Source organism: Fukomys damarensis, unplaced genomic scaffold (assembly GCF_012274545.1).
Source record: "Fukomys damarensis isolate Sample0158 unplaced genomic scaffold, DMR_v1.0_HiC HiC_scaffold_3, whole genome shotgun sequence".
Classification (NCBI taxonomy): Eukaryota; Metazoa; Chordata; class Mammalia; order Rodentia; family Bathyergidae; genus Fukomys; species Fukomys damarensis.
In genome coordinates, this window is record NW_022900915.1 from 15558170 (window position 1) to 15580817 (window position 22648).

The 22648-nt window shown below is 48.9% G+C and overlaps 2 protein-coding genes across 8 annotated transcripts in view; one reads left to right on the top strand and one right to left on the bottom strand.

The window, feature by feature from the left end:
• The window catches only part of Pcdh12 (protocadherin 12), a 16280-nt gene extending 11957 nt beyond the window's left edge, over positions 1-4323 (top strand). Inside the window, exon 4 of the mRNA XM_010613882.3 lies at positions 1341-4323. Coding sequence (XP_010612184.1) covers positions 1341-1762 — 422 coding nt within the window. The 3' untranslated portion in view covers positions 1763-4323. The remainder of the gene's footprint in view (positions 1-1340) is intronic.
• Positions 3798-22286, bottom strand: Dele1 (DAP3 binding cell death enhancer 1). 7 transcript variants are annotated; one of them, XR_778324.3, is made up of 14 exons: positions 22110-22285; positions 21080-21194; positions 20879-20996; positions 18077-18224; positions 16180-16335; positions 15820-15908; positions 15574-15727; positions 12607-12749; positions 11754-11912; positions 11573-11665; positions 8963-9122; positions 8219-8446; positions 6546-7043; positions 3798-3873 (listed from the first exon to the last, which is right to left on the bottom strand). XR_778324.3 is itself a non-coding variant. In XM_033766961.1 (13 exons), exons 1-12 carry the CDS (start codon positions 22138-22140, stop codon positions 8220-8222), a joined length of 1593 nt encoding a protein of 530 aa, XP_033622852.1. In that variant the 5' UTR covers positions 22141-22285; the 3' UTR covers positions 3800-3873; position 8219. The 7 variants fall into 7 exon arrangements, 4 of the variants coding, with proteins under 4 accessions (XP_033622852.1, XP_010612187.1, XP_033622857.1 ...); XR_004518423.1 differs by having other exon boundaries at positions 3844-3921; positions 15631-15727; XR_778323.3 differs by having other exon boundaries at positions 3844-3921.
• Between the last annotated feature and the right edge of the window lie 362 nt (positions 22287-22648).

A 22648-nucleotide genomic window follows, 5' to 3' on the forward strand; every position in this document is an offset into this window, starting at 1 on the left:
GCTTAAACTTTTTTTTTTTTTTTTTGTACTCTGGATCAAACTCGGGACCTGTGCTTGTGAGGCAGGCGGCAGAACCACTGAGCTAAATCCCCGGCCCTGGGTTTAAACTTTTGTTGTTCCTGTCTCAGCCTTCTAGAGTGATGAGATTATAGGTGTGTGCTGCCATGCCTGGCCTCCTTTCAGTCTTTTAATCTTGTACAGATTTTAAAGCTGCTCACCTGAAGCAAACATTAAATACACATTAAATTAGACATGTGGCCTCTTTTTCCCTAAAGATAGTGTTTCTTAACTGTAAAACTTATACTTTCCTTTCTTTCCTCTGGCTCCACCTCTGATATCCGATCTGGAATCAGTTTTCTGAGGCAGGATTTTCTGTTGACGAAATGGGAAAAGAAGTGTGAAGGTGGCATTGGGAATTAGGGGACAATTTTTTAAATTCCTAGACACCAAACTGCTTTGCCACTGCTACTGCCAGAGTCCTTTTCCCGGGGTAGGCCCCAGGCGGGCAGCCCCTTCCCAGTCTGACTCTAGGCTAGGGTTTCCTGCTGCTTGAGAGGTGAAGGGTGAGGAGGAATTGAGGATGTGGGCGGCCAGTTGACGCAGCCCCTAGCAGGCCTGGAAGATCCAGGGGAAAGAAGGGCTGGTTCTTCAGAGAGTGAGCAGGAAGGTCCAGTCTCAGTGGCTTCAGGTTAGCGTGTCTGGGCTCAAATCCCACACAGTTAACAGATCTGGGGGCAAATCGGGTTTGCTTGCCTACTAGATACATGACTTAACTGCTTTCAGATTCAGTTTCCTCATCCGTAAAACGGAGATAATACTCTTGACCTCCAAGCCCTGTGCAGACCTTAAATGAGACACACAAGTACCTAATCAGTGGTCACTGTTGTGGTGGACGTGAGCAGAAGGCAGTGCCAAGCCAGGAACTCCAGCTTTGACTAAGGAAGGGGTTACACACCCCCATTCTTCATCGGGTACCACAAAAGGAGAAGTTTCTCCAAGGCATGAACCTCCTGACCGTACTCAAGTGAGAGGAAGATGCCTAGACCTGAAACACACTGTGGGCAGGGAAGCTCTTCAGACACACTGAATAATTCCTTAATGCAGTGTCTTCCTTCTGCCACCACCTCCTATGAGGCCCCAACCAGGCACTTTGGTGCTTTGTCACTTTGTCAGCAGCCTTCCTGCCAGCAAGCTTCCCTGTCAGGGCCTCTTCCTGTCCCTGTCTCGCCGCCCCCTCTGTCTTCTGCCATTTCCCTTCCCTTGGCCTACCCACAGCCCCACCCTACCCGCCTGGCGTCTTCCTCAGGCCAGGCCCTCACTGCGTTCCTCTGTCCCTGCAGTCCTGGCTCTGGACCGGCTCAGTGCCCCCGACCCAGCCTGGATGGCGAGGCTGTCTCTGCCACTCACCACCAATTACCGAGATAACGTGATGTCTCCAGATGCTGCAGTCTTGGAGGAGCCAAGGACCTTCCAGACCTTTGGCAAGGCAACAGCAGCACCTGAGCTGAGCCCAACAGGCACGCGGCTGGCTAGCACCTTCCTCTCAGAGATGAGCTCGCTGCTGGAGATGCTGCTGGAGCAGCGCTCCGGGGTGCCTGTGGAGGCTGCCTCTGAGGCGCTGCGGCGGCTCTCGGTCTGTGGCAGGACCCTAAGTCTGGACCTGGCCACCAGTGCGGCCTCAGGGACCAAGGTGCAGGGGAGCCTGGACGGAAAGAAGGGAGCTGAGGACAACAGTGGAAGTGACAGCAACAGGTACCTGTGAGCACAGCCAGAGGCCTCTGGATGCAAGAAGGAGGCTCCTGGGACATGCCAGAGAGCCCAGGCCCCGAGGGTCAGAGGTATATGAGCTGTTTTCTAAAATCTTAAAGCTCATCGACCAGAGCTGGCCCCAGTGTGACTATTTCTGGCCAACAGAGGAGGCAGGACCCCTGTGCTACCAGCTGACTGAGCAGAACAGCCCCTTGAAAGGGACTCTGGGAATTTTTTAGAAAACAGGGACAGTGTTGCAGAGGTGTTTGCTGGGAAAACACAGCGCAAAGAGCCGATCCTCAGGGCAAACAGATGCCTCAGAGGATCGCAAGCAGGGAAGGTGGCTTTGTTGGATCCTGAAGGCGGAGGGCTAGATTCTGGGGACAACAGGCAGTGCACTCTGTCCTACAGATAAGGGAAAAGCAGCCTCTCATTCTTCTGTTTGCAACTGTCAAGAAGGGAATTATAATAGAATGAGAGTTGTTATTCCATCCCTGGCAAGAAAATCATGCTGAGCTTGACAGGAGTGGCGTAGGTCAGTGCAGCGATGTGCATGCGGGTGGTAGACATGTGTGCTCTCAACCCCACGCCCCTATGTTACGAGTAATCTGCTTCTCAGCTGGAAAACCAGGATTGAAAAAAAATCATATAAATGTTCTATATCTATATGAGCCAAGCACCAGGCTTTACAATAGGATTGGATTTTCCCACCATCCTAGGAGGGGGGTACTCTTACCCTCACTTCACAGACAGGCCTGTAAAGCTTGGGAAAGTTGAGTGCCATTCACAAGATTGAATAAGGGAGGGCCTGGGATTTAGCTCAGTGGTTCTGCCACCTGCCTCGCAAATGCAAGAACTCAAGTTCGATCCTCAGTACCTAAAACAAAACAAAACATTCTTAGAAAAGACTGTAAAAGGGATAGATGCAGAGCCAGGATCTGGAACCAGACTGGACCGACACCAAAACCCACAGCCTCAGCCTCAGCACTAGACTGCCAGCCGAGGAATGGAAAAAACCCCATGGATGAGCTTTTGCCAGGGAAACAGCAGTGGACATGCTGAGCTCCCCTCAGAAATGCTGCTGAACTTCTCCAAAGCCATTCATGGTCATACAACTCTGCATTTGTAAAGCACAAGGTTAGAGGACCTGGATCTGATCTGCTGCAGGACCTCGCCTTCCCCAAAGTTGTCCTTTTGGTGCAGAAGTCATCATTCCCAAACCCTGTTCACATGTAAATCTCCCTCTGTCATAGCAGGCTGGGCCCTGTGAATCCAGGACCCAGAGGACAGTACATGAACTGGGTCTATGAAATCAACACTGACAGCAGCCAACCTTCCAGGGAATGGGGAGTAAAAATCAGCAAATATTTTCCCAAGGTTCAGCCTTGGGATTTTCCTGGAAGTTTCCAAGCAGCAATAGCTTATAAATTGCGGGGAGCTCTCCTGGACACCCAGGACAGAAGTTCCTCTGCTCTCTCTGCCAGGCATGGAGCTCAGTGCTCATCAAACATATCCCCCCCAACTACGAATAAAGAAAGTCATGTATTTGAGGTGTAGAATGGTATCATTATTCCATTTGCAGATGAGAAAAACCAGCCCCCCACAAAGTTAAGCACTTTAGGATCTCTGATCACCTCACTCTGACAGTGTGATTTTTAAACTGGTTCACAAAACTAGGTTCTGCAGTTCACTGAAGAAGGGTAAGGGAAACCAAGCAGATGGGGTCTCCAGCCTGACCAGGCAGATGCCTCGCACAGAAAGGAACTTGATGAGTATCTGTTGAATAGATGTGTGAATGAATAAATGTGTAGACAAAGGTGTCAGAGTCCCCTGTAACCGTATGAAGCTCCAGGTAGGATTACATTGGGGGAAAATGGTCCCATTATGTAAAAGCAAAGCCTGAAAACTACCTTACCAAAGTGGACCATGCTGACCACTGCCCTTCCGCCTTTAGTGGATTTGCGATACAGAGCTGATGTTGAGAGCGTAGAGTAGAGAAGAAATGGGAGGTAGAGGACGCTGGGACTGTGGCTGCAGCTGGGTCGATGGATACGCTGGACCACTGTCACTCTCCTTCAAGTGCTAAAACCACGGTCCTCGAACTTCCTGCATGCCAAGTACCCTCTGCAGAGGGTACAAAGTTCTCATCAGATTACCAAGGGAACGTGTGACCTGCAAAAGATTATTAGCACTGCTGCAAGACACCATCTAAACCTCCACAGATAGGAGTTGTAGTCACACAAGGTCAGTGTCACAGTAACATTTAGGGTCACCTCAGACCTGAGTTAACTCTCAGCCCTCCTTTCCCCATGGAACCCGGAGAACTGCACAGAGCTGCCCTGGTCTGAGGCAAATGACCTTCAGTCAGGGCTGGGGTTGTGCCGTGAGGACCAGTGCCCTCTCCTGCACCACGCACCCCCACCTAGCATGCTGACACCAGCACTTTCCCCAGTAACAGGCTGAGAACAAGACCGTACATATGGTGACAGAACTGGGTGTGCTGCACAGGAAGGTTACAGAAACTTCTTGACATCAGCCAAGATGTCAAAGCTGAGACTTTGGACATGCTCAAAACAGTTTCCACCAAGACGGGCTCTGTCTCCTGGGAGACTGGAGAGAGCAGGCGAGCCAGCAAGCACTCAGTTAAATGTCGTCTTAATTTGGAAAGCACAGAGGGACATTTTTTATCAATAGTCAGCCGTTCTTCAGCACCAGTAGTGCAATGCAGAGCTCCCTCCAAGCCTGGGGGCAGCTTGGAGATTGACAGGCAGCCTCCTTGTCTGTCACCCAACTTCAGGTTGGCAGCTCACTGACCCCACCTTTCCTTGGCTGAAACAAGAATGAGATGGCAGCTACTACCCTTGGGACTGTGGAGGGAACCAAATCCCAAAAAGACAAGATGGGGGAAGAGTGAGTCTTAGCATAGGCTCACCCTGGCACACAGTGTATACCTAGAAAATAGGTCAGGGCTTTCCAGCCCCTATTAGGCATTGATGTAATAGCAGGGCATGATCATAAACACTCATTCAACAAATGTTTTGTTTATTATTTATTGAACAATTGCTAAGTGCCAAAGTACAAGGGTGAACAGTTGGAGGGGAGGGGTATTCAAGTCATTCATTCAACAATTATTTAAAGCACTTACTATGCTCTGCTTAGGCTTGGTGCTGGGCACTGGGTGGAGATGCAGTGCATATAATCTCTCATTTGTTGAACAAATATTTACTGAACATCTGCTAAGTGCTCTGCACTGTACTGGCTCGGAAATCTAATGAATGGAATGGCCTTGTTTCTACCATAGTGCCAGGGATCCCTGGAAAGGACTTCTACAGATAGGGAAACTGAGGCAGTAGAGCTGGGCTCAAAGGTCGCAGGGATAAAGGCCCAGGCCTTGTTCCTTAGGTCCACCAGAATCCTGAGTTAGGCTAGCCTGATGTAGGGCCACCTCCTGTCCTCCTCCCACATCTCCCCTCAGGGCACTGATGACAAGATATTAATAAAAGAATTTTAATGGCAGAAGCACAGCAGTGCCCTGGTCTGCCCACAAGCCAGTTCCCTGCGGCTGAATCAAGACCACAATGACTGTACAGCCATGGGGTTCTGGCCCTGAGAACATCTTTTCAACTTCCACCCTTCGCTCTCCACAGGGAGAGGCTCTTCTTCCTTAGCCTGGATTGCTTAGAAATATTCCGTTCTACCTGAGGCTCCCCAGAATGAGGCCATGTTCAATCCAGCCGCGGCTAAGCAGGAAGGAATTGCACAGGGCCATCAGCACAGGACTCTGGTCCAGGGTCTGGAGTGTGTGTGGAAGCAGGAATCAGAGCCCACAATGCCCAGGCGGTGAGGCGACTGCTAAGTGTGGCACCACCTAGACAGGAAGTGGATGTTTCTGAGTGTGCCCAGGAAGACAGACTCTGTCTCAGACCAGTGAGGAACACGCTGGGTTAATCATGTTCTTACTGCAGAACTTCTTGGAGTCTGGAAAATGTTGACATGCACTGTGAATCTATAAAAGGAGGATGTCTAGTACGGTGTTTCCCAAACTTATCTGACCACAGAAAACATTTTTTTCTTTGGCTGAGAGATTAGTGCACTGCGTGGCGTAAAACAGCACCAAGCCCCTGCAGTGCACAGGACACTGCACTAGGTGCCGACATCCTGGAGTAAGACGGGGTCCTGGTACAAAGAGCACCACTGGTGGCTGCATGAGAGCATGGCGAGGGCGAGGACAGTGTGCAGGGCAGCCCTGGGAAGAAGGCAGGGAGGCCCTGGGCCCCAGTGTGAGGAAGGTGCTAGGAGAGTGTAGAAAGCACCTCTTACAGCACTGGGACAGGCAGAGCTGGGGGCAGAGGGAAGGGGACAACAACCTCCCAAGTCCTCCCACTCTGTACTGGCCAAGCTGGCTGCTGCTTCCACTCAGTCACCAAGGGGCTGGTCCTCTGTCGCTCCCTCCTCTCCCCTCAACCACAGCTACGCTATTGAACTTGGGCTAACATCCAGAAGCCAGGGAACAGCTATTCACAAATTCAGTAATTGGAGTCATTAGCACTGACTCAGAAATCATTTTTTTCCGAAGTCTCTCTCCTGGAGAAGCTTTTAAGACCCTTTAAATTGGTCAATGGAGAGTGTAGAGATGAGGATGGAGCCTTGCCGTTCAGCTCCCCCTGCTCGCCTGCCTGGCTCTCATCAACACACTCAAGGGCAAGAGTGGCGAGATAATCCACTATCTGTTTTATTAAATGCCCGTGGATGTCTGGCTCACCTTTCCCAAATGAGGACTCACAATCTACACTCACCGGCTCCAAGACTCCAGGTGCCCAAACTCCATTTCCTCCCTCATATCGGCAGAATATTGATGCTTTCACATAAAATGACAGTGGGAGCTGTCGAACAGAAGCCTGGGCCAGGAGGCAGGAGTCCTAGGTCCTCATGATGGCCTGGAGTCTCATGAAGCCACAAGATCTCCGACATCACTCTGCTTCCAGGGGCCTAAGCAAGCACAGAGGTCCTTTCTGCCATGAAATGCCCAGTGTCAGTCTTGTAAAGGAGGACATACACCACCGCCCTTGGTCTACAACTGAGGAATGCTGTTAGTGAATCAGGTCACTGCTGCAAGGTGATGTGGCCAGGCAAGCGGTGGGACCAGAACCAGATCTGCAGAAACCCCCTCCTCTTTATGGTGGTGGGGAGGTACTAAATATTTTTGGCACAGCGGGTGGATAACTGGCTTCTTTGGGATTCAAGTTGTGATATGCTGAGAACCCAAAGGCTCATCATTAGGGCTGAGGCGAGGTCTGAAAAAGTCAAGCAGATACACGCAGGCATTCAGGCAGGAAACTTCTTAAACCACAGGTGAAATGAAAACCATTGTGAATCCATCGGGACAAACACATGAGAACGTTGGAGCTAGACTCGGGGACAAGTCGCTTCAGTTTCCCAAGTTTCAGGCACTCACAGAACCACCCCCGCAACTTCTGCCACCTCTCTAGATCTGCTCTCCCTGGATCTGTTCTCTTTATACAATGTTTTTCAATTTTTTTCTTTTACTTTTCCCCCCACTGCTACTGGAGCTTGAACCCAGGGCTTCACACATGCTTGGCGAGTGCTCTACCAATAAGCTACATCCTCAGCCTTTTAACACCGCCCCCAGTGGTACCAAGAATCGAACCCTGGGCCTTCACATTGAGCTATAGCCCCATTTGTTTTATTATTTTGAGACGGGTTCTTGCTCAGTCTCTAAGTTGTGCTTCTGACTCAGCCTCCCACAGCACTGAGATGACAGGTGTGTACCAGCACACCTAGCGCCTAGCCTTTTTTAATTATTTGAGACAGGCTCTCACTAAGTTGCCCAGGCTGGCCTCAAATTTATGATCCTTCCACCTCAGCCTCCCAAGTAAGCCGGGTTTAGAGGCATGTAACACTGCATTAGCTATACACTGTTTTTCTTTAAGTTTATTCTCAATTTTTTTTTATAAGTGAGCTTTGTAACTAGCTGTAACAGATGAATATGGTAGTCATATTTCATATTATACAGTAAATATATAACCACTAGAATAAAAAATATTAATTTGCAGACCACCTAAAATCTTGCGAACCTCCAGAGGTACACCCATCAAGGGCTGGGAAATGAGTGTGGTCTCGGGTGAGGACACGGAGGCATGGGGATGCAGAAAATAAGCGATTTGCTCACAGACAAAGGATAAGCGAAGAACAGGGTCTCTGTGCCCTCCTGCAATTTTTCTGAGGCCACCAAATAAATCCTTTTGGTGCACAGACTAGAAATAGCTGAGAATGCACCAAGGCTCATCTGAGAGGCTACCAAATGAGGAAATGGTCAAAGTCTTTGACTACCATGCACTTCAAATGGCTCCCGCTAGACTTTCCACCCAGGAAAGGGTTACTGACAGACACTACTGTTATCCAGCCTCCTGCCCCCTCCCCTCTGGCCCCAGTAACTGCTTTATCTCACCTCAGCCAAAACCCAGTCTTACAAGACTTCTTTCCAAGGTGGGTATAGCGCTGCTGGGGGCTCCCAGGCTAACCCCGAGATGCCGGCTTCTGCAGAGGAGGCCGAGGTTCCCAGTGCTTGATGCATGAGGGAGGCCTGAGGTGCCAGCCAACAGGGAGTTCAGGCTACAGAGGGAGGGGCTGGAGAAAGATTTCAATCCTGTAGCTGCCAGGTGGCTGGGCCTGGGGGCTATGAGAGGGGGGAGGTGAAAGCAATGTTTACTCAGGGGATTCTCAGACTTCTATTTTGGAACAAAAAGTTCTCAAAAGTCTTGGTTCCCCTAATACTGTTAACCCAGCCTAGCCCAACAGACACGTGAGTAGGTGGACCTTGGAGCCCCAGAAGGATCACTCAGAGGGCCTCAGGACACTGGCCCTCCTAAGAAGTCAGCAGAGCAGGCACCATCTTGGAGTACCTACCGTGTATCAGGTAAGCTTACAATCATCACCTCACTTAATCCTTACAACAAGCTAATGAGCTCAGTGCTATTGTAACACCGACTTTCAGAGATGAAGAAACTGAGGTTCAAAGACATGCAATCCCAGGTCAGTGACAGCAGAGTCAGGGTGATGTGACTCTAAAGTTGTGCTCCTGATATCACTGAGGCCAGAAATGACGAGGAGACCACAGGCTTTCCACCCCACTGTGTCTCACAGAGCACTGAGTTCAGGAGAGGAACTGCGTGGCATGGACTTGCATCTGTACCTGCTGCCCCAGTGGAAAAGAGGGTCCGCAGCCTCTCCTGGGCAGGCTCATTTCCCAGAGCTGCTGCCTGCTGGTAACACCTCATGGCCTCTCCCAGATTCCTCTGTACACCAAGGCCCTTCTCATAGCAAATTCCCAAATGGTATCTGCTCTGTGAGTCCTAAAGGAGAAAACAGACGGGCACAAACAGGAATGAGGAACTGAAACAGCCAGAAGCAAGGTGACCAGGCATGCAGGGACTTCATCGATGCAGGTGAAGGCCCAGCCAAGGCCCACCCCATTCCAAGGGATCTCAACCATAAGATGCCGCAGGCCCAAAGCTCGCCCACTCAGCCAGAGCAGCGCAGTGTTTCCTCTCGTGGGGCCAGAAGAGGGCTGCAGAACTACTCAGCCCAGTATGGAGTCTTCATATTGCAGGAGACACAGTGAGGCCACGGTGGAGGAAGGTCCACCTTCCAGAGGCCTCTATGCCTTCCCGAGTCACTGAAGGAGAGGCTGAAAATCAGGAATGACAGTGCAAGTGTTTCTCCTCCGTTAAAGACTGAGCCTTTGGCCCTGGGCTCTGGGTCCTTGCTGCTTTGAGAGGAAAACAGGCAGGTGTGGGAGTCCAGCCTCTATGTAGACTGGTTCTAATCTTGGCTCTGCCACTTAGCTGGCTAACCTCAGATATGTTACTCTACATCTCAATGCCTCAGTTTCCTCATCTATACCGTGCTGATAATAATAGCACTATCTTACTAGGTTTTTGTGTTACGATCTAGTGTTATTACTACCATCTCCATTAGTTAATCTCTACTGAAATAATTTTCATCATATGAAATCTCCCAACTGAAAAAAAAACCCAAAAAAACAAACCCACTCTGTGGACTCCAGTAATGGTCCCACTTCTCTTCTACCCTCCACAATCCATTTTCTGCTACAATTCTGTTTCTACTGCAGTGCCACGCAGGCCAGTCTCTGCAACAAACGCACTGGGAACAAGGATGCAGCCAGGTTAGACAGAGGTAGCAGAGAGAACAATCCCGAAATTCAGTGCTGCTCATTACAGCCCCGGGAGACACAATTCCCTGGAGGTGGAAGAGTGTGAGGCGTGGGTGCCAACACACAATGGGTGACAGGTGTCTCTGCGCACCTCTCCCTCAGCGTGCTGGTCTGACCCTAGCAGGCAGGCAGCCCCCAGGTGTGCCCAGACATGGACTGCAGGCCCATCCCACCTGAGGAAGGCTCTGGGGAGCTCTTGAAGGAAGAACAGACATAGTTATCAGTACTGGTTGGCGACACTGGTCTCCTTCTGACAGCTGTCATGACACTCTGAGCAACAGAGTAGATGAAGCATAGAATCTCGATGCCCAAGAGTTCAGTAAAGACAGAACACAAAGAGCAGCAACTGTTGCTATGCAGGAAATTACAGAGCAGGTGCACAGCTTGCTCTAATCCAGGACTCCTGGCCCTTCAAGGTACAAATGAAACCAGATACTGGCCTAATACACTTGAGGAATTCAGCAAACCACAGGTCACCTTCTTGACGGTGCTCAGTGATACAATGCTCTAAGATTCCCTGCACTGAAGATAGCTGCTTTGCCAATAATTCCAGTATTTGGGAGGCTGAGGCAGGGGAAATCCCAGCAAGTTCAAGGTCAGCCTGAACGACACTGAGACCCTGTCTCAAAAAAAACAAAATAAATGTATTGAATTAATTAATTAAATTAAAAAGAGAGCTGTTTAACTCAGTACTTCCAGATCCAACTAATCACGTTTCCTTTAATGTTTAACTCTGGGTTACACAGACTGCATGCATACACAATCACAGTCAGTGTACCCACCTTATGTGTCTGACTTCTCTAGACTAGCACTCCTTACAGTAACACACTCACAAACGGTGGCTACAGCTTATAAAGTACTCTCACACCTGTTACCCGTTAGATTTTGATCCTTCCAAAAATCCTGTGAAGTAGTAGACAGGAATTCTTATATTGGGGTGTGTGTGTGGTACTGAGGATGAACCCAGGACACTGAGCTGCAACTCAGAGCTTTTTATTTTGAGATAAGGTCTTGCTAAATTGCCCAGGCTGACCTTGAATGTATAATCCTTTGCCTCAGCTCCCAAATAGCTGGGATTACAAGCATGTACCACAAAGCCCTGCCTTTATGTTGATTTTATTGAGCAATTTCGTTTCTTTTTTGTTTTCCTAGGTACTAGGTATCAAATCCAGGGCCTCACACATGCTAGGCAAGAGTTCTGCTACTGAGCTACATCCTCAGCCCCAGTTATTTGATTTTAAAGATAAGGAAACAGATTTAAAATAAGAAGTAACCAGTCCAATAGTGTGATGGTAAATGTTTAACAACCGACAAGGTAGAGAGAAACCTTGCTATGTAGAATTTGACAATACTTGTGAGCAAATGCTCCTACCACAGCTGAGTCCAAGCATTGATAGGCCACTGGACTTGCCCAAGAGTTGCACAGTAAGTCATCAGGAATTAAAGTTTGAAGCCAGCCTAAGGCTCCTAACAAACAACAGCCTAAGCACAGAACTCTGTACCAGTCCCTAAATCCCTTCTCTGATCAGACGTGATCTTCCACATGCCTGGATACCACAGACCACATACCCCATTGCTGGCTGCAAGCCAAAGATACTTCACTGCTCTCTGCTCATCCAGGTGTGGCTCCTTGGTGAAAAGCACCCCGAGGAAGGCTTGGGCCTGCAGGCAAAGAGGAAGGAAAAAGGCATCCTGATCCCTTCCAGCTCTGCATACCGACCCCCCACGACAACCCCGAGATGGCACGCACCTCTCTCAAGCCCGAGTCTGCGGCCTGCTTCAGCGTGGACACTGCTCTCTGTTGCTCGGGGTCCCCCAAGGAGACTGGGGCTTGCAGCAGACACCTGGCATAGCGGTACTGAGCGAGGCTGTGGCCCTGGCTGGCAGCCAACTGGTAATAAAAGATTGCCTAGGGCAAAAAGAGAAACACGCAACCTTCTGGTAGCTCTCTAAGCATTTTTTCTCTGAGTAAAAATTTTTAAAATAATACAGTCATTATAGTTTAGTCAAAAAATACAGATTAAGCCAAAATTTTAAAATACAAACATAAAAACCCAAGAAATCCTGTCTCCTAAATTCATGCTCTATTAAATTTTTAGTGTACAGGCTTGCAAATTTATTCCCATAAATATGTTACATGGGGGGGGCCACTATGAATGTCTTCCCCTGCCAATAAATGGAGATCCAGCACATCACTTAAGGTCTACATAGATGTAGTTAACTAGTTCTGTACTGAATGAATGCTAAGTTCCTATTCTTTTTTTGTTTGGCTTTTCACCTTCATGAACAACTCGAGGATCTTGTGTATAACATCTCTGTGTACTTATCCTACTTTTAAAGAATTAATCCATTTATCAAGGTGCTGGTTCCATGCTCTGGGGATAGAGCTGCAAAGAAAAAGGCAAGATACTTGCCCTCCCTGAGTTTTGAGTCTAAATTCTTAGAAGTTAGGAACTTCTTTCTTATTTTTACCTCCTAGCTAGGCTGCAACCAAGTCAGAGAAGCCAGACTTTCCTGTCCCTGCTTATTGCTCAGTTCTGGAGTTCACTCTGGGCAGCCTGGCACAGGGGATGGGCCTCAGAGCAGGGCAGAAGGGCCAGTACCTTGCTGAGGTTCCTGTGGGTGCCTCTGCCATGCTCGTGACACAAGCCCAGGTTGTATTGTGCCTTACTGTAGCCACGGTCTGCACCTTTCTGGAAGTAAGAAAAAGCTGCCACACAGTCCCCATTCCTCATGGTCTCTGTCCCTATAAGAAAGCACAGGGCACAAACAGCTTCCTATGTGAACAGACCACAGCCTCAGCTAGACACACACGGGCTCCATATCTCTTCTGTGCTAGACAATGGAGTTTATTTCCATCCTCCAAATAGCTCACTGGTTTGCCATAGATACCAGTGGGCTCTACCCTCCCATCACGTGCCCTCCTCGTGGTGCCACACACTCACTGCCCTTTAGGAACAACCCTGCCCCCGTGCTGTCAATCAAGTGCCTGTGCTCTTCCCGACCAGTGTCTCTCTCTCAGGAATCTGACTCTTGCTCAGGTTGAACAAGGAGGGAAAACAGCTCTTGTAAGTTTATTCTGACAGCAGCAGTCTGGCGATACTGTCTATCAGTTGTTGTCCCCTGGGGCTCTGCAACTTCACTGATTCCTGTCCTTTCTGAAGCTTGGAAGGTCAAGAGATCCCAACAGATTCTCGCTTTAGTTAGCCAGGGTGAGTTTAAGGTGTCTTATAACCCACAGACCCGACCTGACACAGGTGCTACTGTCTGAGGACACCAAGACCGGAATGCAAGTGCACCCAGCTCCAAAGCCAAGGCTCTCTACATTGCCCACACAAAAAGGAAATAGGAAAGGAATTCAACACAGCCACTTCTCAACTCTGTTCAGACTGGTTCCTGCACAACCTCTCAGTCTACCTCCACCATTAGCGTCCTATTTCTGTTCCGGAGCCTTCAGACCACACTCGAGCTTTACTCACTTTTTTGGCATTTTTCTAATATACCAAATCTTTTTCTATGAACTAAACTGTTACACAAGTACAGGTCCTGTCTCCTCAATTATACTGTAAAATCCCAGAGGCAGAGCGGAAGAAAGAATGTAGGAGAAATAACTGCATAGGGTAAAAGCTCTATACAAATGAAAAATATGATTATAGCTCATGCTGCCTTTGTGTTCTGCCACAGTGCTTAGCACTTGCTGAATAAATGAATATATGAAGGAAGGAATGGGCAAGAAAATTCTAAGAAGAAGCCGCCTATCAAGATCACAAAAAACTAATGAAGGAGAAACCAAGTTCCATTCAGCCAGCAGTGAATTAAAGTCACCTCCCTGCTGCCTGAAAACGTGTGGTCCAGGGTTCACAGAGCTTTCTATCCTTGGGAGACTTCAGAGGTCAAAGGACCCCACCCTCCCATGCCCACACTGGCTCCACCCTGCTCACTTTATTCTCATCTCCTCTCCCTCAAACCTCAGACAAACCCCATCACATTTCGCTTAGCTGGCAGTAACAGCTTCCTCCTGGTCTATTTGCCCTCTGGCCTCCCTGTAATCCACACGGGTCTATACAGCAGCCATAGTGGTCTTGGGAAGAGTATATCAGATCATGTGTCTTGCCCTCTTACTACTCCAGCCTAAATCCCTCTGATAGCCTTGCTTAGAAAAGCCATACTCTACCCTGGTTTGGCACTCGCCTTGTCTGCACCTTGCACGCTTCTTTGACTCCATCTCCTATTCTTCCTGTGATCTCTAAGCTCCAGCTACACTCAGCAGTCTTTCATTCCCTTGGCAAGTAAAGTGAATCCTGCCTCAGGACCTTTGCAGTTACAGTTTCCTCTGTTTGAAAAGCTCTTTCTCCAGACAGGAATAAAGTGGCTTGCTTCTGTCATCAGTTCTTTAGAATTTTCCTTTCAGCAAAAATTTCTGATTGCAAAGCTATTCATGGCCCAAGTTACTAAATGTTCCCTTGTTTTATTTATTTTCTTTTTGGGTTTTTGAGACAGGGTCTCTTTATGTAGTTCAGGCTGGCCTTGAACTCACAGTGACCCTCCTTCCTGCCTCAGCCTCTCAAGTGCTGGATTAAAAATGTGTGCCACCACACCAGGCTCAGGACATTGTCTTGTGAATCACTGTATCTCCAGCACCTACAACAGGGCCTAGCAAAAAGTGACTGCTCAGTAAATTTGTTCTACATGAATCCTAGCCTTTCACCCACCTTCCAACTAGACCCCACTAGATGCTGCTGGGAATATGGGTCTCCACAATTAGAAGGCTTGAAACACAAGTGAAGTCACTACAGAACCAGGACAAACTGGGAAGGGCATGTGAAGTTTCCAGATATAGCTCAAGAGTGTCTTATTCATGCTCTTGAGTGCATGCTCCAAACCTCAGGTGTCCATCTTTCCTAAGCATGGCAGAGAATATCCAGTGTCCTCTAGTACTTATTTTCTCTTACCTACGTAGTAATACAATTTTCAAGTAAGTACATGGCCATCCAGATGAAGACTACACTTCCCAGCATCCCCGGAGGTAGGTGTAGTGCTAAGCCCACATTATGGCTTATGTGACTTGCTAGAAGTCCAAGTTCTAGGTCATGTCCTTAAAGGGGAAGGATCATCTTTTAGATGCCCCCATCTTCCCCCTTCCAGCTGCTAGAATATGGACAGGAGAACAGGAGCTGAAAGAGCCAAACTGGATCTCAAAATGAGAAACCCCACTTTTTTGTTTTTTTTTTTTTAAATGTGCTTGTTTTTACTGTACTGAGGATTTAACCCAGGGCCTTCACATTGAGCTCCAGCTCCAGTGCCGTTTTTAAAAAATTTATTTTGAGACAGGGTTTCACTCAGTTGCTAAGTTGTCCAGGCTGGGTTCAAACCTGTGATCTTCCTGCCTCAGCACCGAAGATACTGGGATTACAAGTATGCAAGGCTAGTTTTAGAATGGCAGAATGCACATGATTAAGAACAGGTCCCTGACACCACTGAGTTACATGCCAGATTTGGTTCACCTACCTGGGAGAAAATAAAATCTCTCTTGTTTAAATCACTCCCTAGCTTGATTGTATTCTACCTACCCCACATCCTCTGCTCCTTTCTCATCCCCTTGCCTTCAGGCAGGGTCCCCCAGGTACCTAGGAAGTTGAAAGCAATGGAAACACTGAGCTGGAAGAGCTGCTGAATGGAAGTCACGGCCTCCTCAAGGGAAAGAGTTTCTGACTTATCTTGCTCCTGGGGAAGAAATACAAGACACATCAAGGGATGGTTCACTGGGACTGTTACCCAATCCAGGGGATAACACAGTGCCAAAATCTGGCAAATACCTTCTTTTCACCAGGGTGCTGAGGCTGGACCGGCTTTGCTCTGGACTCAAAGCTACTGCTGGCATCCAGAAATTCAAAATTACTGGCACCTGCAAAGGAAAAGCCTTCATCCAGCCAGAGCAAGGGAGAAGTGTATTATTTCATTTTTCCCTCCTCTCCCAGTCGTGGAGAAGGAGTGCTTTGCCATCCAGCACCCCTCCCAGGAGTCGGACTAACTCTGAATCACCCAGAAAGCATGGGACCTCACAGGAATGACAATACTCTTATCTGGGAATGTACAGGATACTGTCCATCTGCCCAGCTCGCCTACTCCGCTTTGCCCCCACCCCTACCTTCTGCAGATTCCGGGTAAGGACGCACCTTCGTCAGGGGGCTCCTGTGGACTAGCTGTTCTCAAGGAGCTGTGTGAGAAGCTCCTGGGCTGAGCTGAGGGAACTTCCTGGCCCAGCCTGGGTTGCCTGAGGTTGTGCCTGGGGGCTGGGCCTTCAGGGCCTGGGAGAACAAACTCCCGCAGTGCTGAGAAGAGCAGGAAACCGGAAACAGGTCAGAAGGGAGTCAGTTCAGCCTGGTGCGCTGGACCTCAGATCCCCCCGAGGGTTTGGAGATCAGAGGAAGAACTCCGAAATTCCTGGGAGGCCTCCTTCCCACACTTCCTCCTCCACTTCCTCTGCTAGCTTCGATCTGGGGCCAACATTTATGCTGATCTCCCATCCTAAGCATAAATCACTCCTTTGCCTGAAGTCACTGTTTAGCTTCAGCTGCTGGCACTTTACTTAATGGTAGTATTGTTAAGATTATAATCATAATGTTAAGGACAAGAACTAATACTTAAACTAGTAATTATCGAGCACTTAGTATGCACTGGGCACTGTTCTAAGGCCTTGGCATATGCGAACTCATTTAGCACCCCCAAGAAACCTCTACAGTTTTAGTATTATCCCATTTTATAGATGAAAAAACTGATGCACAGGAAAGTCGTTCAGTGGTATAAGACTAGCACGAAGAACTTCTGGGACTTGAACTATCACAATCCAGTCTGACTCTAGAACCTCAACTATAAGTCTATATGGCTTCTGTACCATGGCACATAATATGTCCGCAATACAGACTCAGTGATGAATGACTGACTGAGCAGAAAATGGCCAGACTGCTTAAGAGCTGGGCAGAAAGCCACACCTTGCATCTAAAGTGGCCTGCACCTGATGTAGTCAGAGACCACTACAGGGACAAAGGACCAACTCCTGCGCCCTTAGCCTGTTACTCATTAAATGCACAATGGTGTTTTCTTCTGAGGCAGCCAGGGACTTACAAGCACGTTTTGCTAAAACCCATGGCTCACGGCCAGGAATGTGGCTCAATGTCCTGCCTGGCAAGCGCAAGATGGGCAGGGGGTAGGGGGGGGATGCGGACCATGACTCTTCTTTGGGCCTGCCAATAGGTAACCAAGAGTAGAACAAAGCCTGACTTTCAGTTTTGTATCCTTACTACCTTAAAACTTTGAATACACCTTACTCATTTTTAAAAAGTCAACAGGACAAAGTTTATTGACCCTAAACTTATCTAACCATCTCACCTCCCTCCAAGATGGAGGACACCAAGATAAGAGTAGAAAATAATTTTCAGGATTCATAGGGACATCTGACTACCATCCTGTATGACATCCAGTGTCAGATCCTTCCCGCTTGGACCAACTCCTAAAAAGTCTCCAGTCCCTGTCCTGAACTGGTAGTCACCCGGACCCCAGGAAAAGTACTGTAAACAGAAGCACTGATTTCAGAACTGCCTCTCAAGCCATGAGGATTCCTCCAAAGTTCTGAAACCAGCCTGAGATGATGAGCAACAGGACCTCAGCTAACCACTAAAAGCCAGCCAGTCTGAACCTTTTCATCAGAGTGTGCCCCTTCCAGCTACTAATGGAGCTGGGAGTCCTTTCCCTGTTTTCTCTTCCTTCCCAAGTAAGGTTTTCACTTGTAAATTCATGCTGTTGCTTAATTTTAATTTCCACTGTCACTAGTGCAAGGACCCATGCTAGCTAGTGCTCTCTCCACAGGAGGTGACAGGAGGACACAGGAACACTAAGGGTAGGTGTGGCCCACACCCTGGGTGGGGGAGAACTGCGCCATGTTCCCCTTCCTCTGACTTCAGATAGGAAAGGCAAGGAGCTGCTGATGGCTCTTTTCCTGGGGTGTGTCCGGAGATGCTTCCTGACCTAGAGCAGCTCCCACCCAGCCCTCCTGCCCCAGGACTGAGAACTCACAGGAATGTGGGTGCCACCAGGGAGACGAAAGGAAACGGTCCAGGGGACTGCGCCAAGAGCAGCGTTCTGCTTGCCGAGGCCCCGTGGGCAGCAACGCCTGGAAGTGGATCTGTCTTGCCACCTGCAGGGCCAGCACGGCCAGCGTACCCTGGAAAAGATAGCATATCGGGGACACGGTGCCCTCCCCTCATCCTTCAGCTGCTTCAGACTTGGCCCTCAACACGATCTTTTCCTTGGGAAGCCTTTTCTGTCTCCAGATGGAGTAGCTCCCTACAACATGCTCACAGCACCCAAATTTCTCCTCTGATACTTAATAATCTTCACCGTAACTATTCATTTTTGGTTTGTTTCTCCTGTCTGTGAGCACAACAAAGGTACGGACCATGCATATTTTTCTGACTAGCCTGGTGCAAGCCACCCAGCACACACATTTCCAGGTGTGGCCTTGTTGAAGATGTCTTTCTTCCAACAGGTATGCAGAGTGCAGAAGACCTGAGCCAACTCCTATCCCAGTGACTGCCTGTTTTCCCGTCTCTTGTGCTGTGCTTAGGAAGGAATATCTACATACTTATCTGCAGGCTGGGCATTTGGCTCAGTGGTTCTGCTGCCTGCCTTGCAAGCACAAGGTCCTGAGTTCAATCCCAGACACCAAAACCAAAACCAAAATAATAGCCTGTAATCCCAGCACTCGTGAGGCAGAGGCAGGAGGATCATTGCGATTTCGAGACCAGCCTGGGCTACACAGTGAGTTCCAGAGCAGTCTGAACTACATAGTGAGACCCTGTCTCAAAAAACCAAAAAACAAATACATACATACATACATACATACATACATACTTATTTGCTCCAACAGGCACTATTTACAATGGCAAATAAGATAGTCTCGGTCCTCATGACATTTGTGTCTTGTGTTGAGAAGGACAAAACCCAAGTACACAGAACAATAAATGCCATAATTAGTAACTGCGCTAGATGCAAAGAGGAAACAAATCAGCAGGTTACAAAGAGCGTAAGTGGGAGATCTGACATGATGAGGAATGAGGAAGAGCCTCTTGTGCATGAGCTAAGGACAGAACAAGAGAAGGTGCCAGCCCTGCGCGGGAAGGGACAAGTATCCATGGCACTGCGGACAGCTTGTATACAGCCCCTTCCATATGGGCAGTGGGGACAAAGCCCAGGGTAGCATCTGGACCTCGGAATACAAGTCCACCTCCCCAGAAAAATGAGTATGGGACTCTGCCCCAGGGCTCAGATCTTGGGAAAATGGAAAAACGTTTCCCTCTCCAGGATATGTCCACAGAAACCCAAAAAGCAGAGTCCCTGTCATGGAGACACGCCAGACTCACTTCTGCTGATGACACCAATTTCAAGATAAAAGCAAATGAGGCTCAGCAGGCCATGCATTTAATCCAAGCACCCTAGGAGGTTAAGGCGCGAGGATCAAAAGTTGAGCCCAACCTGGGAAACCTAGCAGCTCAGCGAGACCTTGTCTCACAATAAAAAATAAATAAATAAAAAAGGACTGGGGATGCAGCTCAGGAAGGTGGCCTGGGGTTCAATCCCTGTTACACTTCTCCCCAAAGTGAGACTCAGAAAGATGAAGTCATCTGCCTAAAGTACACAGCATGAAAGCAGCAAGAATGGGATGTGACAGACATAAGAGTGACATGTAGTATACCCTTGAGTTATGACCAGCCTGACATACAAACGACTGGGATTATGACTGGAATTTTAGTTTCAACTTATGACCAAAGTCTTGAGTTACGACTCAAATGCTGGCTGCTTGTGCTTCCAGATGGTCTTAGCTACAGATTTAACCCTTAAAGAGTTCTGCAAAGAACATTATAACATCCTTTCCTGTGTGGGGTTAACTGAGAAATCCTGGGCCAATGTCTCTCTAAGGACCTGAGATCCGCCTGTGTATAGGAGAGAGACTTTGAAGGCTGTGTGGAGAAGCCTGAGCCTTCACTGACCAATGTGAGTTACAAGTGCCCTTGGGAATGAATTGAGTTTGCTACTCAAGTCCACTGTATGTGCCAACTTCATTCACAATATATATGATCTGGATCCTTGCCTAAAAGTTACAAACTGTGTCTTATTAGACCTAGTGTTCACTAGGAATGTGACTTTGTAAGTCAGATTCAACAAATATATACTGAACAACTATGATGGGCTAAGCTCTGCACTATGTGCTTTTACAAGTCAGACCAGGCAATGCAACCAAGTGATACAGCCTGATTCCAGAGTTAAATCTGGCTTCTTACTCTATGGCTGTGACCTTTAAGCATGTTATCTGATATGTCAGAGCCTGAGTTTCCTCATATTCAAAATGAGTTACATTTCCCTTGTAAGATTTTTGTAAGGATTAACTACAACAATGCATTACCACAGTTTACATTAACAAGTAATGCTAGGGCTGGAGATTTAGCTCAGTTGCACCTTGCCTGCCTCGCAAGTGCAAGGTCATGAGTTCGACCTCCAATACCAAAAACAAAAACAAGTAATGCTACTTACTAGCTACTTAATAGTCACTGTAAGCTCCATGAAGGCAGGAATTACATGTATTTGTTCTCTGCTATCTCCCTTAAGGCCTAGCAAAAATGCCTGGCTGGGAGGTGTAAATATTTATTGACTGAAATAAAGAATAAATACGCAACAAGGGTGGGGAAGTGATGTATGCTCCAGTTCTCACTGTGTGGACACAATGTTCACCTTGCTCTTGTTTTTAGATTGGATCGATTCTCCACACATGACCATTTTCATCCATGCTAAAGGCGAAGGACAGGGCTGGGGGAGCCTTACCCATGAGACGGCATCCCATAAGGTGTGTGGGGAGACACGAGCAGACATCCACTGGAAGGCATCCTTCCACCCGTGGGACTTTGGGCCCCTGCTTGTACTTGGGCCATGAGGACCTGACCTAGATAATGCAATTAGAGGCTATAGGGTTCTGTCCAAAATATCAACAAAAAGAAGATGGCTGACAAAATGAAAATGTCTCACCTGTCAGTGCCGGGCACAGAGACCAGCAAGGAGGAGGAGGTTGTCTGAGGCCCATCTGGGCTGGTGGGCTTGGGGGTCACCACCCGGAAGTCAGGTCCCAGCAGCCGGGGAAGAGCTGCATAGAAAACAAAGATCACTTTAAAAGGAAGAGGACTGAGACAAAGCTAGACCAATAATATTGCCTCTAACCTGAGATGGCATTTTATTCTAGGAACCCAGGAATCACTGGCATCCAACTCTGCGATGTTTGTTTTTGTGGTGCTGGGAAATTGAACCCTTTGTGCACGCTAGCCAAGTGCTCTATCACTCAGAAACAGCCTCAGTCTGTGCTGTGTTTTTGTTGTTGTTTGAGACAGAGTGTCTTGCTATGTAGTTCAGGCTGGTCCTGAACTCATTATGTAGCCCAGGCTGGCCTCCAACTCTCAGCAAGCCTCCTGAGGACTGGGATTACAGGTGCAGTGGTTCTTCAACAAGGATACACATGGAAATCTTTAGCCTAGCAGAGGTTCTAAGGGAATCACAGCACAAGCAATAAAGCAGTATCTGAGCGAAGCATCTACATTTGAGAGTTCCATTTGATTCTGATGCCCTCCAATCAAAGACAACTTTGCAAGACCACATACCCACAAACAAGTTCAGAGCTTGTCACTAAATCCCTCCCCTATGCGCTGGCTCCGCCTACTCCTTTGCCTCCCTTCGATGACTCCTCCCCTTCCCAGAGCTGCGCCCACCTCCCTGGATCTACACATTTTTTTTTTTTTGGTACCGGGGATAGAACTCAGGTCCTTGCGCGGCAGGTGGCGGAACCAGTGAACCAAGCCCGGCTAAACTCCACACTTTCTAACTTCTACCACGTCTCCAATTCCAGCGGCCTGACTCCTTGACTGGGTAGCCCCGCCCCTGACACCCCACCCACCCGCTCTAACCCCGCCCACGGTCGCTCTGGCTGTTTCCTCGCGCCCTGCCCTCTACCCCGCCGGACCCAGTGTCTCAGCAGCCTTCAGAAGTTCGAGGCTCAGTTGCTCCCTACCTCGGCCCAGGAGTCCCGACAGGCGCCACATGTCGCCAGCACCATAGAGAGCCCGAGCCAAAAAGACGAGGCCAGGGCTTGGGCCGGCGGCTGGATCGGCCGCGGGAGTGCTGCGCGGCCGAGCCCTCACGCAAGTCCTCGGCCAGCCAATGAGGAAGAAGCCCCGCCGGAAGGACGCGCGTCCCAGCCGGAAGAGGGGGGAGCGGAGTTGGGGCTCGCGGGGAGGTGGACTGCGGCCAAGTCCTGCGGTGTGGGCGGGGAAGACTTGGTCTCGGACGCTTCCTCCGAGGCCGGAGAGCGAGCGGAGGGGACCAGCAAGTGGCGAAGCCTAACTGCCCAGGGCAAGCGGGGCTCGAGAGGAGTTGCAGACACCGTGGACTTGCGGAGGGGAGAAGGCTCTCTAGGCCCCGGGGCCTTAGCCTCCTGGAGGAAGCCGGTTATCCGACCCGCCCAGCGCTGTCAGTTTTGAGGTGCCATGCCAGGCCTGACTGTGCAGACGATGAAAACTGCACCGGGCAAGGTTGCATTCCTGGGTTCTA